At 40.7% G+C, this 18,020-nt stretch overlaps 1 protein-coding gene across 5 annotated transcripts in view; it reads left to right on the top strand.

The window, feature by feature from the left end:
• The window catches only part of pard3ab (par-3 family cell polarity regulator alpha, b), a 251,220-nt gene that overhangs the window by 100,086 nt on the left and 133,114 nt on the right, over nucleotides 1–18,020 (top strand). For all 5 annotated transcript variants that reach the window (XM_080861496.1, XM_080861497.1, XM_080861495.1 and 2 more), the window contains one exon: nucleotides 17,395–17,483. In XM_080861496.1, the coding sequence (XP_080717622.1) occupies nucleotides 17,395–17,483 (89 nt within the window). The remainder of the gene's footprint in view (nucleotides 1–17,394; nucleotides 17,484–18,020) is intronic.

The raw sequence follows: 18,020 nt of genomic DNA, 5'->3' as shown, positions 1-18,020 counted from the left end.
TACACACTCTCACTGTAACATGTCAGGGTCAGTCTTCGACGGCGGTCTCTGAGGACTTGCAGGTCAGTGCATGTCTGCTTCTGTTTGGTGCACTGGGTGTATTTCTTTTTAATATCTGGCATCTGTGTTTATGTGAATTGCACTTGTATGTAGTTTTGATACAAAACTGTATATTTGTCTGCGTTTATTTGTCCATTAAATGTCAGCAAATTAATAAATTGTAATAAATTGATTTAAAAAAAAAAGATCAGATTGGTGGATAAAAAAAGTAAAGAACTCCAACTCACAATTTTACAATTCAAATAAAGGCTCCTTTTATTTCTACCTAAAAATTCAATAACTGAGAACTGGGATGAACAACTCACAGGACCGCAGTGAGCTTCTTTCTGCGCATGTGTAATATGCCTGGAGCCCTTCCCTTGACATTCCTGATACCCAGAGCTGGAGCTTCCATAGTGTTAATGCAGGAAATGTAGTTTCTCTTCTCAACTCATTTCTAACACTCATACATATCATTAAACTCAGGCATAATGTTGTTTTTGGGGGTTTTTTTTCTATTAGTTGAAGTCGTAAACAATTTTAATTCTATTTACTTATTTAATTTGTTTACAATTGTTGTTGTATCTGCATATTTATGCCACGATTAGAAGGAGTAATCTGCTTACTCCGTATTCTTATTAGGATTGTTTCATACTTTTAGGTGAGTGGTGGACTGTGGGCTAGTTTAAAACAATTACCATTTGATAGCAAGACTTCTTTCCAGACAACTATAACATAAAGTCAAATGATTTTGGAAGAAAATGCTTTTGATTTTTCTATCAGCAGCTCCAGGGGTGCTCGCTACAGACTATCTACTGACAAAGCTGCAGCCGCCATGGCCTCAGAAACAGTACAGACCTCATTAAACTGGCTGTAGCCTTTAAAAAAAACTGAGAATTTTTTTTCAAAATGTAATATTAAAAGAAAAAAAATCCTTGGTAGCATAAAGCAGCTCAGTGTATCACAGCATGTGATGCAGCGATCACAGAAGCTTGTTTTGCTGCTGCGTGTCCTCAGCCATTAGACTGCTGGGGGACCAGGTTATCTTTCATGGTGGGATGGAGGCTTCACACGGCTCACTGGGGATGTTGTTGTTACAGACATTCTGACGGTGGATCTGCTCACACACCTACAGACCTGTGCAGGAATGTCAGTGCTTTTGCATATCTGCACTGTGAGCTTTGCTACACACGAGTAACATGCTACATTGCAAGCTTGCAGATACTAGCACAATGTTATGATCCGTCCACATGATAAACGTACACGAAGATTTCATTAAAACACAGAAGTACCTTATACTTATATTATGGATTCAAGGCACTCCTTAGCCAGAGTGATCAAGGCCGTGTGCACACCTACACAATAAAAGCAAATTACACTCGAAGTGTGCACAAAAACAAAAATGTGTAAGCACGCACACAAACGCACATTCCTCTGCTGCTTTGCTGTTAACAAGCCTCCATGCATTGTGTGTAGTGGAGGGTTGAGTCCCTCAGGTGCACAGTGCAGCTTTAGCAGGATAAATCATGCAAACCTGAGCCGCACAGTCATAAATCACCTCAGACTGTGTGAGACTGTGTTCGTATGTGCACTGAAACCTGCATGTTCAAGTTTTGTGGCATGTCTGTGTCTCTGTGTATATGATTTTCTTTTATTTTGTTGTTTTTTGTTTTTTTCATTTGTGCAGCTGTCTGGTGTACATATCATTTTCTGTGTGATGGTTCAGGAGATTTGTGGGTGCATACTATAGAGTCTGTGTGTGTGTGTGTCTGTGCGTTAATAAGACAGATGAAAGTGATGGGTGAAAGCAGTACGATCAGTGCAAACAGATTCTGTGCAAGCGACCAGTAGGTGCTGCTGTGGAGCTTAGATTGAAGGTGTTTCCTTCTGTTTTTGTACAATATGTTGGTGTGGTGTAAATGAGTGTATCGATAAATGCTGTAGGTGTGTGTTTGCAGATGTGTGAACAGTGTTAATCTGCTGTCACCTTGTTATAATGAGCCTCTAATCTTTTTTTCTTCTCACTCTTCCAATGTTATTATTTTAATTTGAACTTTGTTATTCTGTCTCATACATCATAACCCTCATGTCTTTTTTTGTGCCACTCTTTCATCTCCATGCACACTGTAGGTAATTACAGTCTTCTTTTCATTCAATCAGTTTTCCTTTCTTTCTCATCTTAACATTTGTGCTCATTAGCTTTGATGTCCACTCGTCAGACATGACATACACCTACCACAGCATACTGTCATTTATACATTTTTCCTTTTTACTTATAGTAGTGCTAATTTAGAAAAAAAAAATCTCCACAGCACAGATAAAACTATGCTTTTCTAGAACTAAATGGCTTCATTAACACTTGTAAAGAGTACTAGGAATAGTATACGGATACAGTTATGTGAAAAAGAAAGTGCACCCTCTTTCAGCTGTGACATTTTATGTATTAGGACATAATGGAAATAATAATCTGGTCCTCTGCAGGTCTTAAAGATGATGTAAATACAACCTCAGGTGAATTATTACACCATGTTGTTAGTTATTTAACAATAATTAAGCCAAAATGCAGAATGTGGAAAAAAGCTGAGTTTACCCTTCCTGCTTCCATAGGAATTAAGGTGGTAAGTAGCAGCCAGGTGCCGCTAATCAGATCTGTTTAATTAATTCATCATCAGCAAGTGTGAGCGCACCTAGAAAAGCAGGACTCTTGACAGTTTGCTGGACTGGAGCCTTCAAGTGTTAACACAGTGACATCAGCAATGATCATAAAGAAGCAATTGTTGCTGTCCATCAATCTGGGAAGGGTTGTAAGAACATTTCAGAACTATTTGAAGTGCGTCATTCTAAAGTGTGAGAGATTATTCGCAAGAGCAAAACATTTGAGACTCACCAAGTCACCAAGGTCAGACCGTGCATTGTTCAGAGAACCTGCAAAAAATCCTGAAAAAACCCAAGAACTATATCTCAGACTCTACAGGCCTCAGTTAGCATAGAAAACGTCAGCACAAACGGCCACACATTAAACTGTCAGGCTAAATGGTGGAGGGGCAATGATTTTGGCTTGCTTTGCAGCCAGAGGACTTGGGAGGCTTGCAGTCATTGAGTTGACCGTGACCACTTCTGTATGCCAAAGACTCAATCTGTCTGACAGAGTGTGTCATGCAACAGGACAAGGATCCCAAGCACATCAGCAGATCTACAGCAGGAATGGCTGGTGGGAAAAAGAATAAAGACAGAATCAAGTGAATGGTCCAGTCAAAATCCAGACCTCAACCTGATTGAAATGTTGAGGCAGGACCATAACAGAGCTGTGCAGACAAATCTCAATAAACTAAAGCAAGGTTGTGGAAAGAGCCAAAATTCATCTAATAATATGAAAAGAGCACAGAAAATGCTTACTTTAAGCTATTACTGCTAAAGGGACTTCTACAAGTTGTAAATCATTGAGTGTACTTTGTTTTTCGCACACTGCACCTTCATTCTGGCTTAATTTTTGCTAGATAAGATGAAGATGAAATCTTTTATTTGCCTTTTTCACACAGTCACCAGGTCTGGGTGCATATCTGGGGGGAATCTTACAGTCAAATAATACAAATATAAAACAAAACGCACACAGAGGAAAAGGTTTGATTTTTAAGAGCTAAAGATAAGAACAAAGAGGCATGTGTCAAGTAACTGACATATTGCCAGTTATGCAATTGTAACTAATGACAGAGTAATATGGCATGTTTACTATCTAAGGACATATCTACCTAATTGTCATACCACCTCCTCTTTCTTTCACATACTTGTGAACAAAAGATTAAATTCATTTATATCTAGTAATCTGGTATTGTGACAAGACTGGCTATGTCTAACAGGAGGCTCTTCTTACACTGTGAGAAGTTGAAATACGATCCAGGAAGTATATGGAATATCTCCATGAGCTTGCAGTGTTAGCATACTGGCAGTTATTTATCATCCATCTCAATGATCATGAGGTTAAAAGCAGAATAATGCTATCAGTCCCATTGCCAGCTCACATGTGCTTACAGAAATTTCTTTTAATTCTGTATTGTTCCCATAGAGCCAAAGCTGGCCTTTCTGCAGCTCATGTTTCAACTTTAAACAGACTTGAACTGTGAGAATGAAGTCTCAGATGTTTATGTACTTAGCCAAACATGATCAAAGTGACCTTGAAATGACGGTCTGCTGGTTGTGACCAGCTATTGCTAGCTTGTTTAAGCAGTGTGGTTGTTAATTTTGTGTAGTAGTTGTTTCATGTTCCGTGGGAGGAGTTGTTTTTATTAATTATATTCATACACAGAGAGATGGCTTCATTTTATTCTTTTTCCTGTATTTCTAAAGGCCTCTGAGGAGGAGTGATGTTGCTGTTGTAATAATAAGAAGGTTACAGTAACAGTTTCTTTCACACATGACTGAAGGACAAGGACATCATGCTTACAGCCTCAAAGCCACCTGGAATAACCGCCCGTGTTTGACTTGCATGTCTCCGTCCTTCATTTACAAACGTCTCCACGTGTGAAATCCAATCTCACATATTCATCATTGTTTATTTGACATGTGCTTCCGCTGCTGTTGATTGAACAAATTCTTTGCTTAAACACCCCCCTCCTCTTTTTTTCTTCCTCTGCTTCAATCAGGAAGACGTTTAGTTGAGTAGAATTAGCGTCAGCTTTTTTTAGAGCGACACATCGTAACTCCAAAAAACTTTCCATTTCACTTCATCTTTCCGTTCTCACAGATCCCGCTCCTCATCTCTCTCTATTGATCCTCCTCTTCTCTTTGCTCTTTATATCCCGTCCTCACATCAGTCCCTTTGTTTTGACTCCTCTCATTTCTCTTTTCTTTCTGTCTGTTCTTTGGTCCTCCACTCCTCATCACCTTTGATCTTTTGGTTTTAATATGACAGAGAGCTGTGGGAGCCCAGATCTTTTCCAGCCGGGAGGGACGCAGGGAGAGAGCCAGAACAGAGAGACGGAGGAGAGATGAAAGACAGCTCTCCCCCTCTTGTGGGTACACAGTTTTCCCAAAGGGAGCTCCATCTTAGGCTGCAAGCTGCTGTCAGGACATTGCAGGCACACACGCGAGCATGTAATTCCATGTTGCTCACCTGCTACCAAGAAGTAATTACACCTAAAAGAGACCTGCGCTGGTTGGACAGATGGTAGCTCTTTCTCAAAACTTAATCCACCTGTTGCCTGTTGATGTTCAGGAAGGGTTAGAAACACATACAGCAGAGACTGAAATCCAAGATAAGGATCTCAGTTTTGTACATCTGCAGCGCTCTACGGGCTCCGTGAGCAACAGAGTTTATCGGCGGTCTATAAAACGATCAAAGACAGATGAGAAGGATGACAACAGCAGGTGCCAGCTGTTATCAGAGGAGAATCAGAGATCTGACAAAAGAGGGACGGAGCTGATTATTGACGTCTGTTGTGCTCTGGAAATGAAACCTGCCCACCGAAGAGTCGAGCAGATTGTCCTGAAATGAAGGACGACGAGTACACATCCAAAACAGCTGATCTCAAAACCTGCAAGCAGGTTCAAAGTGCATTTTTATAACCATCTGAATAAAACTGTAATAGTGAATATAGATGAAACTTTTTTTCATCCCTGGGCTTTAGCCTCCAGAGTGATTTGCCAGTTCACTACAAATTAATTCATTTTGCCCTCATTTGCAAAACACGAGAATTTTAATTTGTTAATTAGCTTAGTTTTGATTTCTGTCCAGAAAGGGTCCAGAACATGCAGAAAACTTTATAATAAATGCAAATCATCAGTTGACAAGACCAAAAAATGTCAAATGTGTGACATGCTGTAAGCCCTAGGTGGATTTTTCTAAAATGTAAAAATAAATTATCAAATTTTGAAATTGGGGCTTAATTTAAATTACAGTTCCCTGAATTTTAATAGTAAGAATAAACACTCTTATATATGCACTATATTCAGTCATAGCTCAGCTAAAGTTTTTGACTCATCAACGGTGCTGTGAGAGTTACAGAAGTTCTGCTGAAGGTACCGAACGCATTGCTGCAGGAAGGAAAAAGCCAGAGGGAGACGATAGAGAGAAGTTTTGTTTTTCCCCTTGACTTGTTTATATAGACACGCTCTTCTCAGCTGCAGCCATTACAGTTTGAGTCAGTCAGAATAATGGCTTTCAATCTGACATCTCTACCGCTGTGTGTGTGTGTGTGTGTTTCTTGTCACTATTATCTATAGCTCCCTTCCTCTCAGAGGGGTAGTTTGGTCAGCTTTACCTGTTATTTTGCTCTATTGCAGCGGCTCTATCGGGAGTGTCATCTTGGTAAATGGTGCATCACATAACAAGCTGTGTGACTGGCCACGGCCCATGCTGCTCACCTCTGTTGTAAGGGCATATGGCGAATACACCACGAAGATTAGACCTGCGGTAGCTCTAAGACCTCTGATAAAAGCACACAAATGAATAAAAACTTCTTCAAGTTTGACGTAAATTTCTATAAAGAAAACGCTGTTTGGGTTTTTGTTACTGTGGCAGCTAAAAGGTTGACGTTGTAACATCAGGAAGTACTTGGGTTCATTATCTGATTATTTTGTTATAAATGATATCTACTCTTCATGCTCTAAAACATTCCCCATACCCTCGCCACTCCAGCTGTGTTCTGTCTCCAGGTGAATAATTTTAGAAAACTACCAACATAAAAGACGCTTCGTTGCGCTAACACCATTAGAATGTCCAGGAAGTAAATATTGCTTCAAACGTGTTCGCCACTTCCTTCCTCTGTCAGGATATTTGTCTGAAATTGAACTTACTTGCAGAGATTTGAACATGCTGCATTAGTGCAGAGCTTGCTCAGAAAGCTTCAGTGTAATCAGCTGGTATGTACTGTTTATGCAAAGAATCATGGTATGTTTGAAGTTGACAGTTCTTTCGTGACTTTTAAAAGATCAATCAGCAGCTTAATCAGCCCGGGAGGTCAGTTTAAAAGAATTACGCAGCCCTCCTCAGCAGACTCAGTCTGTGTTTTTTCTGTCCAACTGAACATGCTTGCGCTGCTCATTATTTTGAGCATTCATGTTGATTAGCTTCCTGAGTTAAAACCTTTAGAAGCTGACACGCGCAACAGCAAAAACTTCAGCAATGGCACCGTGCCTCGTTACTTTTATGCAGCACGTTTTTGCAACATACGCATATGCACCCCATCCCCTTTATTTGCTCTCTACATGGAATGAATTGCACTTCAAAGTTTATATATGCAAGTAAGTGCAACGTGTGTAGGCTTGATCTGTTCCAGTTGCCACATATTTCGACTCTCCATATGGGATGCATATGGTTTAAAGTCGAACACATTCGCTCTTCCTCCTGTTTCTCGCACCTCCACTCTGTGTGGCTCATATCAGTGGATGTCGCGTCACCATTCAGGATGTGTTCAGGAGTGACAATGGCAGGTATAACCCCCACAGCAAACATTAGATAGTTAACCCCCTGGTGGTATTTCCAGCTCACTCGTGCGACTCTCCTTTAGTATTTCTAAATACTCCGTTTGAATGATTGACACATCCGGAGAACCTCAAACTTTCAGCTTCTTTTTTGTTTTGACAGCCAAAAGTGTGAAAGTGTAAAATGTCAGAAGATCTCAGAATCCCCTCAGATTTATAGCTGGGAGTTTTCAAAGTGTCATTTGTCATCCTTTGAACGAGGTTTGTCGTGGCTCTCTGTCCCTCGTGTAATGCGTTTTTGTCTGTCTCGCTATCTGCCTCTCTGTCATCCTTTGAGTCACTCCCTCAAGCTACTGTTCCTTTTATTCTGTAGTTTTTCATTTCTCTGTCCCATCACTCGCTTCATCTCCCCTTCACTCTTTGGAGGAATACTGATACACCTCTCTGTAACCTTTGTATTCACTTATTTTTCTTGTAGACTACATCTGATAACTTTGGGAAAGGAATAAAGTTGGCTTAAAAGGGAAACCCTCCCCTTTGCTCTCCTCCGCGTCTTCAGTCAGACTCACAATATGAGCGTTTTTAACACAACCCACAAATTTACTTCAAACGAGACTGACTGAGCTCTTAGGGGACATCTCTTCTAAAATGTGAGTTTTGAAATTGCTTTGATTCCTGATGAGGCCTCCATTGTCTATTATGTTTGAGTAAATTGCATTGCATATTTTGGTGCGCTGATACCCCTCCACCAACCCCAGCCACTTTGATTGAATTGGATCGGAGAAATTGCAGTTGAATTAAGTGGATTGCTACAGCGGCTCTGCGGTAATTTAGGAAGTGCTGGAAGTCTCATTTTGTGCGCGCCGATATTACTGCTGCCTCCTGTAGTTCCATGAGGTACATGAGTGTCGCAGAAACAGTGCTGTATGTGTGGAGACGGGGCCGAGGAAAGGACGTGCCGTTACTGTCAGCATTTTTTTTGGCCTTCAAAGACACCTAAACTTTTCTGGAATGTGATTTTGTACATTTACCTAGAAAATCACAGTCACCATAGTCTCCACTGTTCTGCAAAGGCCTTTCACCAGAACCATGGGGACCTAGAGCTGTTAGGGACTGGCAGTAATGGAATAACCTAAAGAGTTAACACAATACTTTTGTTCAAAAGAGTTAAAGTTAAAAGTCTGCAAAGTTATAAAAATGTTATGACTATCTCGAGGTTACAAGAGCGCAGCAGAGGGAGGACATCGAAAAAAATACATTATAAAAAAAGAAGGGAAGATTTCCTTCCAGGAGAAAGAAGAAAAATATCCTACCATCAGGAAAGCTGAACACATTAAAATGGAAAATATAAACATTTACACACTCTTCTGGAGGATCAAGTAAGATCAAGGAGGGGATGAGTTTTTTAATGTTTTATTTACCGGTCTAAATAAAGGGCTTACAATCCAGCCCTGTGAGACGTGTATAAATCAGAAGAAAACACACAGGATAATTTTACCTGAAACCATCAAATATAGAGAAGAAATGAGAAGAGTGACTATTCTGCAGATTGGCCTTGAGAAATCATTTAGCCCGTCAAACACACTCCTCCTCATCGGGCTCATCGGGAGACATCAGATATGGAGAGTTGATGAGGATGACCTCTACATTCAAAGAAAGAATTATATTTGCATTGAAAGAAGGAAAAGTAGCTTCTTTGATAAGGGTCACAATCAGAGACTGTGCAAACGACCTTCACAAGAGAGTGTTTTGGAAGTGCGCTGTATCAGCAGGCCTTTAGAAAGAGGCATTAAGAGGGAGGGAGATGATTTCAAAGAAGGTGACTGTGGATTGGGAGTGATGGCACTGTAACCGGCACAGAATTTTCCTGCATAAGGAATTTTCTTGAGGAATAACGGTCTCTGCATCTCCTAGTTTTGAGCTGGAATCTGTAGTACGGCTGCCACCAGTCCAACCACGCCTGAAACCCAACAGTTTGAAGATGGGACCATCGTAAAGCTGTGGCAGTGCAAGGATGGGTTGAAGATAATGTGCCCACATCTGGTGAATGGACGTGTTGTTGCTATTGAATAGAAGTTAACGCTTTCACAGGAGCCGGTGAGAGAACTACGCAGATCAATCAAACTGATGGGGATGTTTGGCAACAAAGGAAAGCTGGCTGGGACTGAGTCACTGCGAAATAATCCTGAGCCGGGGGAAACGATCCATGCCAGCCTGGCGCTGCAGACACAGAACCCAGAGATAACAGACGTGACCAAAGAAATGCAGCCGATTTCATCTTATTAACGCTGAACCCTGAACTTTAATGTGGGGCCTGGTTTACTATATGTGGTCTAGTTCATCCTAATAGTGTTGGATAACACTGTAAACCTGACTAAGGCTACAAAACCAAGAAGGTCCACGTAGACTCACAAGAGCAGAAATAAAATAAACATGTTACAGTTTGATACAAAAACATCGCTGGCTATAGAAAGTTTGCATTATATATGTCATGGTTGCTGTAACTGACAGGTGGATGCTAACGCATACGGCTACCTTTCTGCTCGGCTAATTAGAATCACTGTACTGGGCAAACAGCCATGCTTGTGGTGTTGGTGTTATAGGATACATTTAATGCAATTATCTGACAAAAGCCTGAGCAAGTCCACCAAAAATAGAACATACAGGATTTCATTTGTATGCTGCTCAGCAGAAATGAGCTGGTATCTGTTTTCTGTATGTTAGACCAATACAGTGTATCGATGCACTTTGCCCTCCACCCAGGCTGTAAAAAAACAAAACAAAAAAAGATGCACACACTAAACCGAGGCTTCAAAGCAGGACTTCAAAAACCACTGGGTGACCTCCCAATGGCAACATTAATCTATGGGCAGATAGCATGACGCCATAAACCGGTTTAATGGTCCCAAAGCAACTGAAATGGGCTGAGACCAAAGGAACTCAAATGATTGAAGTTAAGGTCGTCTTTGTTCATATTATGTTTAAACGATCAGGCAAAACAAGCTTTTAAAAGTTGAGGAGGACCAGTTAAGTTAACACTCATTGTAATTCAATACAGAAACACAATAAAATATTGTTATTCCATTTTTAACAAGCACCACTCACTAGAACAAGGGAACATTTCCTCCCCTTACACTGGAGGAACTGTTCAGCCATGTCACAATACGGGAAACTCTTACAGCAAATTGTTTAGGACTCATTTAAGAGCAAGAAAAATATTCAAATCCTTCTCTGTGCCAGGATTTAAGAGAAGTGACACCACAAAGATGCATACACTAAAGATAAAGTAAAGTCCTTGAAAGTGAAATACATTCAAAATTTCACGTTATCTTTTGAAATCTTCTATATATTTTTCAATATGCCCTTCATGCAAAACCGCACAATTCACACGAACACGTAGCGTTCTCCTCTCCTTGTGTAGCACCGCGACAGGCTGCCGGGATGATATAAACTCCGATAACGTCCCCTTGGCTCAATAAATCCTCGAGTTATTGACGATGCCGTCCGCCCGTCTGGATCCCATTATCAAAGTGTCTTCAAAGGAGACTAATTGAATTAGTGCAGGGATCTGTAATTGAAAGCTTGCTTTTAATGATGCATTGTGGTCTTGCACGGAGACAAGCATCAGCATTCATTATACGTCTCTGTGTCGGGATGGATTGGACTGTGTGCAGCACAATATCAAACTTATCAGGGACACGAGTTTATTTGATCCTGCATCAAATGTTTAAAGCTAGTAAAGCTGAACTTGAGATGAGCTAGTGTTCTTTTACTATTTGCTATTTTTATCCTCTCAGCTGGATGTTTGCCTCCTCTCTGCCAGAATGTGAATAAGACATCGAAGGTCATGTGCAGCCATGTTTGATCATTACATCCCTTGACGTGATGAAATGTGAGAGTTCATTCAGGTGGCCTCTAATGAACCTTTTGAGTGCTTTCAGTAAATGTTCTGGTGAAAATCTGAAGCTGTCTGTATTTGTTGTCTAACTCACCCAGAAATTGAGTAGATGTTTTTTTGTTGTTGTTGTTTTTATTTCCTCCTGAAAGGGTCACACAGCCACGGCCCCAGAAACTATTAGTGGTTTTGTGGTGTTGTTGTTATTGTCTGTCTTTAAGGAAAGATTCTCATTCTATTGAAGCACTTTCGCCTTGTGTATGAGTTGCTCTGCTTGAGTTATTTTAGGCAAAGTGCTAATGCTAACAAACCAGTTCTCTGTTTTAAAGTCTATCACATCATTATCTCCAACGTTACAGGATTTTTCCATGAGGGGAAAAAGAGCTTAAAAGCTTACAGCAGCTGTGTTGAGCTCACAGAAGACCGAATGCTGCAAAGATGGTCTGGAGCTTTATTTGAAGTCCACCTTTAACTTTCATCTGTCTGTCAGCCACAGATGGTGTGTGGTGGCTTTCAGGTTAGAGGTTAAAGGTTAAGGCTAATTTATAGTCTTTAGTTCAGTGTTTCATCCGGTTGGGAACATATGGAGTTCTGCTGGAGAGGACACAGATACCAGTTAACACAGATAAATGTTTGTGTGCTTGTGTTTTAATGTAGCATTGGTTATCTTGAAAAGGAATGTTCATCGAAGTAATAGGACTGTGCAATATAACTGCATGTATCTATGACATTTTGAAATAAAACAGAGGCAATCACATATTAATGAGCACCATTCATTTGTAAGTGTTTTTAAAAGTAAAGATTTAGACCTCGTATCATAATGAAACTGAAAATAAAAAGGTGCTATATTTTGATGATATTTTGTGATATATTTATATTTTTATCGTTGGCTTTTGAGATTTTAAGGAGTGCCCTTTTGAATTTTACTGTTTAAAACTGCATATTTGCTGCACAGTAGCCAGTATGTAACACTAATCATATAAGACCACCTAAGTTGACAGGTCATGGATGTTGACCAGCGGTTGCAACTGAACACAGGCAGCCTGATATAGTCTTATTCTGTTTTTAAAATCTAAAAAATAAATTGCCAAGAACAGAATGCCTGATTAGCCTGCCTGTGTGCATATAAAGCTTTATTTATACTTTGCTAAAGGCCATCATAAAGGCAATTTCATTATTCCTGAACCGGCTGTTTATTTTTACTGATTTTAAAATGCAGCATTTTGCAAAGATTGATTTTTATGTGAGGCGCCACTTTGTATGATTCTTTTTTTTCTTTTTTTAAAACTTTGACTTGACTTAATTGGCACTGCTAACAGTCAGCTTGACAAAGCAAATCAACGCTTCTCACCGCTGCACCAGTTCAAAGCACTTCCTGTGAAGTCTTTCTCAGAGGTTGTCACTATGATGGGCAGCTTTAACATCAAACCTAATGATCAAAAACCATTAAAAATATTTAAATGGATCGGGATTTTAAAATTTTAATGCGAGTTTCAAAGAAATGAAAGGATCCAGGTACGATGCCACAAATGACTGTAACTACGGTTGTTACTGATTTTAAACATTTACGCTTCACCGTCACATTTAACATTTCTGCCACGTCAAAATGTTTACATTTGGTCTCTGCAGATTTGTGTTAGCGTCTTCAGAAAGTTGTACTCGTTTCTGCAAATAACACTCACTCCTCTATCTGTCTGCGTGTGTGTTTATGTGTGCATTCGCATCAGTTCGTAAGTGACAGTATGGTCAAAGTGGCAGGACAGGGGAGTGGGCAACACTTCATTAAAGTGCAGCAATACTCCACTCAGTCTCCCTCCCATGCATACACACCAGGTGCAGACCACTTCATTTAGTCTGAGAGATAGAAAGGACAGACCCCAATGGATTCTCCTATTAATCTTTAATGAGCCCCCGGGCCTGAAAACTGCCTGCCTGCCTCTACTTTTCCACATCCAGGAAACAAACAATGACTCGGCTGGAAAACACATCGGCCGCCGGCCCTCGTACCTGCCTGTCTGCCTGCTAGCCATTAACCCCCCAACTCGACCCTGAATTATTAATGCTTCTATCCTTTGCTTTGCTCGCTCGGCCCCCTCCCAGCAACGGGAATGGGCGACGTCTTGATTGTGTGGTTTGCAAAGTGTGGCGATGCCTCTCAGAGTGTCTCCAGCTGGACTTCTGAAAAGGATGCCGAAGTAAAAAAAAAAATTTGTTCCATTAAACCGGTCGAATCAAGTTGTCGCCAAAATTGTCTGAGAAAAACGATTTTTTTTTGTTGTTTTTTTCTTTACAGCGAGTACTTCCTTTTTTTTTTTAAATTGCACGTCTCTTCCCATCATCTCTTTTAAAGCTTTCAGTCATTTCACAGAAAGTTCATCAGCAGATGGCGTTATCCATGTTTCACTAGTAAACTTTCTATTGTGTTGATGTTATTTGACGACAACTGGCAAATCCATCTATGCACATTAGCCCATGGGAGTTGCCATGAATGAATAATATGATGTTGTTAATACATTCTTCCCGGCACACTTTGTCTTTTATAAATGTCTCTCATTTTGTTCCTCTAATGAAATAAAACAGCGTGTGCTGTGATGAATGTGGATCTCATTTGGTCTTCCCCAGATAGCGACTCCTCTCCCCCCTCTGATGTCCCCCTGCCTCACTTCCTCATCTCCTGATAAGTGTTGAATAGTATTAGGACTAGGCGCTCTGAGGTGCTATTGTTTCTCTGCCTGCTGGGTTTTTTGCTCTGGTTTTTGTGTGTTTTCTTTCTAATGCGCACATGAACAAGGCTGCATGGTTTTGGCAAATATTCAGTGGAGGATTAGATCATAGGTTTGCACCATTTTATAGAAGAGTTTTTCTGCAATGTCAAAATGACACATTAGAATGTTCTCTTTTAAAATATTATTATTATTACATAACTTCTTTATGATCATGTAAAAAACTTGGAATTCGGTGCTTCTCTCCACCGATCAGAGAGAGCTCTTTTAAGAGCCACGCTGGCTTCTTTATAGTGTTCCCCATAGTGCTTATATTATCAACTCTGTATCCAGGAGACTGAGGCAGAACACTTTAATGTTCTTCTTCATTGAGCCATTTTTGAACTAAATTTCTTATTTGATGATGCAGAGAATATTGAATATTATTAGATACAGCCACACTAAAAGTTGCAGAATATAGCACTGAAACTTTATTGCATTTATGATGCAGTTGTCTAAGTTGTAAGTGCTGCACTACTGTAAGGGGGATGGATGGATTACAAATTGTCAGCATGTCTAACATGTTTGCTGTTGTTTATCGATGCATATGTGATGGAAGATCAGTGATTCCAATTCCAATCAATTGTATTAATGTTGGTGGTGGTTGTGTAAACTGCATTGTGTTGCACAGCTTGTTCACACACAAATTGGGCAAAACAGCGATGAGACATAAGACTGTCCTGCGCTATTCTGCACTGTATGTAGCATATATCATGTCTTGTACAAAAACCCAGAGAGAGTCAGTGGAATGAATAAAAAGTTGACTTGGATGCTAAATAAATGTTGCATGGAGAGGTTAGCTGGCTAATGGCTTCGATGTAAAAAGCGTGTTATTTATACTTTGTGTTATTACACTAATGATGATGTTTTCAATACCTTGTTTTGGGGGGATTCAGGGATTTTCAGAAATAATGTTAGAAGTAAGCCCTTTTTTATTTCTTGCGAAACGTTTGTTCTGCAGTTAGCTCAACAACAATTACAATTACAATTTTTGCAAAGCAGTACTTTTTTTGGTAGGGGATTTTCTGAACAGTTGCTAGAGGGCTAGAAAAAGCCTCTTTCGACGCTGAAACAAGGAGCTGATGTTCCCTGATGATCCCTGCTATAAGTGGCAGGGAAGTCGAGTGCCAAAGCTGATATGAAGAAAAACTAAATCCTGAAACAGAAAGCTGAATGTCTATGGATCAAAACGTTTAAGCTTTATGCATCTCTTCAAATTTAGAATAGAAAACGGTCACAGGTAGCCAAATCTGTGACCAAAACCAAATCTTGCTAAAAGCAATGTGGTCAGCAGTGGTTTTGCTCATGTGGTGTAAAAGATGCTGTTTTTCCATCAGTGTTTCCCACTGCATGATGAAATAATTGTATGTGATGGTTTGGCCAAAGGTTTTTCATGAGGTTAAAGTAAATCTTGGTGCTGATGGACTAACCTGGAAGAATTCAGGGTGCAAAGTTCAGTGCAAAGCAATGCTTATGCTCCTAGTGTGGTTTTGTCTCAGTGTATTAGTCAAATCGCCAGCGATTGGCCCTGACATTGAAGTTGGGTCAGTTTGGCACAGAGGTTGTCTGGTTTAAAGCTCCACACAGCCACACTTTATTAGCAGGAAGACTGGGAGTGCACTGGGAAATTTAGAGGTGGGCATGGTGAAATGAGCTAAATTTCAATTAGAGGTGCTCAGTGGTTTTAATGGGTGGAGTCCCAGAATTGTACGATTTCACCAAGTATGAGACGCATTAGATTTCAGCATTAGTCATTAGTGTTTGAACGCTTATTCCTAACCTGGTCCCTGGATGGCATAGACCAAAACAAAACAAGGTGTAAAATAAAAGAAATGTACGTCCTCAGAGTCCCAGGTGTGTATCCCTGTAAATATAAAAAGACATTTAATTAATATCTAAATTCCTGTAACTTTTCTAACTATCTAGAGTCCTTGACAATTCAGGTTTTTGTCTGTTTGTAAATAATGCGTATACTGCATTTGTAACGTTTGTTGACTTTTCTGTTTTCACTGTTACAGTCAGCACTTCGGGCTGGCAGAAGACGACTTAAATTAAAAGACAGCAGCCGAAAGTTCTTCACACTCATGCTTACACTCGTGTGCTGCCCTGTAGCTCCATGTCCTCAAGGCAACCAAAGTGTCATGGCAACCGTACGGCAGCCACGGTAACAGCAGGCTCATTTTCATACTGATGAGGCCAGTTGCCGGGGAGGCCTGCGCCTCTGCTGCCGCGGCCGCTCGCTCCTCTCTCCTCTCCAATGTCGCCCTGAAATTTTAATGACCTTCTTTCTCTGCTTCTCATTTTTCTCCTCTCGGTGCACCTTGTGTGTGTTTGTGCACGCGTGTGTGTCATGAATGTCAAGTTCCCTGTCCAAACTGACACGCACAAAGTGTCCACAGTTAATACAAGAAGAGAACAAAGGTGATGTAATTTTGATGGCGTACGGCTGTAAAGGGCATGTATTTTTATGGCTGTGGAAAACCTCCTCTGGTCTGCTCGTCTTGGCCACATCAGGTTTGCATTTAAGACTTTTTGGGTGGTGGACGGCACTGTTTTTGTGTCAGCATGCAAACAGAAAGGCAGGAAACAAGATGGGTGAGGAATATTGGCTCGTAAATGGCCTAATCCAGCAGCGTTGATCGTGGTCTTGTCTGTTTGTTGTACCAACTAGGAAATGACACTAGGTCCTGAAGATATAACGGAGGTTCGGTTCTCTAACTTGACACATTTTCAACACGTTGACACGCCGGTTATGCATTCCTGATCTCTGAAGTCTGTCTTGAAAACCTGCTGCTAGATCATAGCCGCACATCTCTGAGGTCTGTGAGAAACCATACGCTTCTTGGACTGCATTCAACTGACGTGAACGTTGGCCAACTCATGGCCGAGCACGAGTGCCCAGTGTGACATATGGACCAACTGGAGTGGCAGAAAATGCTGTGTAGCCTGTTGACAACATCATTTTTCTGTAAAGCATAGATAATGTGAGTGACTGTCAACCACTTCATTGGCTGGCAAGAGAAACTGGAAAATTGTGTATGCGGTTTCATCCTGCAGACATTTAGTCATGGGTGTGTGTTGCCAACAGTCGTATGGACATCATTCAGTCCTTGAACTAAAACAGGATTCATCTACCTCACACTTGTAATCTGGTGGCTGAGCTGAATGTTTCAGATTAATCTGTTTATGTAAAAGAGATTCAGGCTCAAGTCTTCTTGTGCTTTTTGAGTGTCACTCACACCAAATTCTTCTTTTTTCTCTCCTTTTGTTTCGTTCCAGGAGGAAGCGGCAAGAGAAGAAGAAAACGGACGGATTGAGCCTGTTGGCCGAGCTGACTCCATTGACCACACTGCTGTGAGGTCACTAGAGTAAGTCACTCGCTGATCAGCGTCTTTGCCTTCGCTAGAATGATGGTTGTAGAGGACGCGCAGCTTTGTCAATCTCATCCTCTCCAAGTAACTCTGACCAGAAGATCATTCAACCTTTGCTGGTCAATAATTGCACTATACATTGAATTATGTGTGTTTAAACTAAATGTATTGGCTGAAACTTGCAATATTTGTGGTGTCGCCACACCTCTGTAAGCCAGCGCCTGATGTCTTGCTAATACTGCGATACTGTTTCCTCATCTCAGCAACCTGGTACGTGCAGTGTTAAGTATGATGGACACAACCTAACACGAAGAAGTAACAACTTTGGTTGTTCGAGACTAGAATATCTCTTCAGAGTTGACCGTTGTAAATCTGTTCTCCGCTTGCTTTCTTCACATAATAGGCACTTAAAAGCTAAAGCAGCAGGTTCTATATTGTAGCCGAGGTTTGTTTGTCGAAAATCTCATTTTCAGCCCTTACATAATTCTCTTTTGTGGGAGCAAAATGATCCTCGTCTCGCCATCAGAGCTCTCC

The sequence above is a fragment of the Rhamphochromis sp. 'chilingali' genome (assembly GCF_963969265.1).
Source record: "Rhamphochromis sp. 'chilingali' genome assembly, chromosome: 16".
In the NCBI taxonomy this organism is placed as follows: Eukaryota; Metazoa; Chordata; class Actinopteri; order Cichliformes; family Cichlidae; genus Rhamphochromis; species Rhamphochromis sp. 'chilingali'.
The sequence above is the reverse complement of the archived record's forward strand: the minus strand, read 5'-3'. Positions and strand labels throughout refer to the sequence as shown.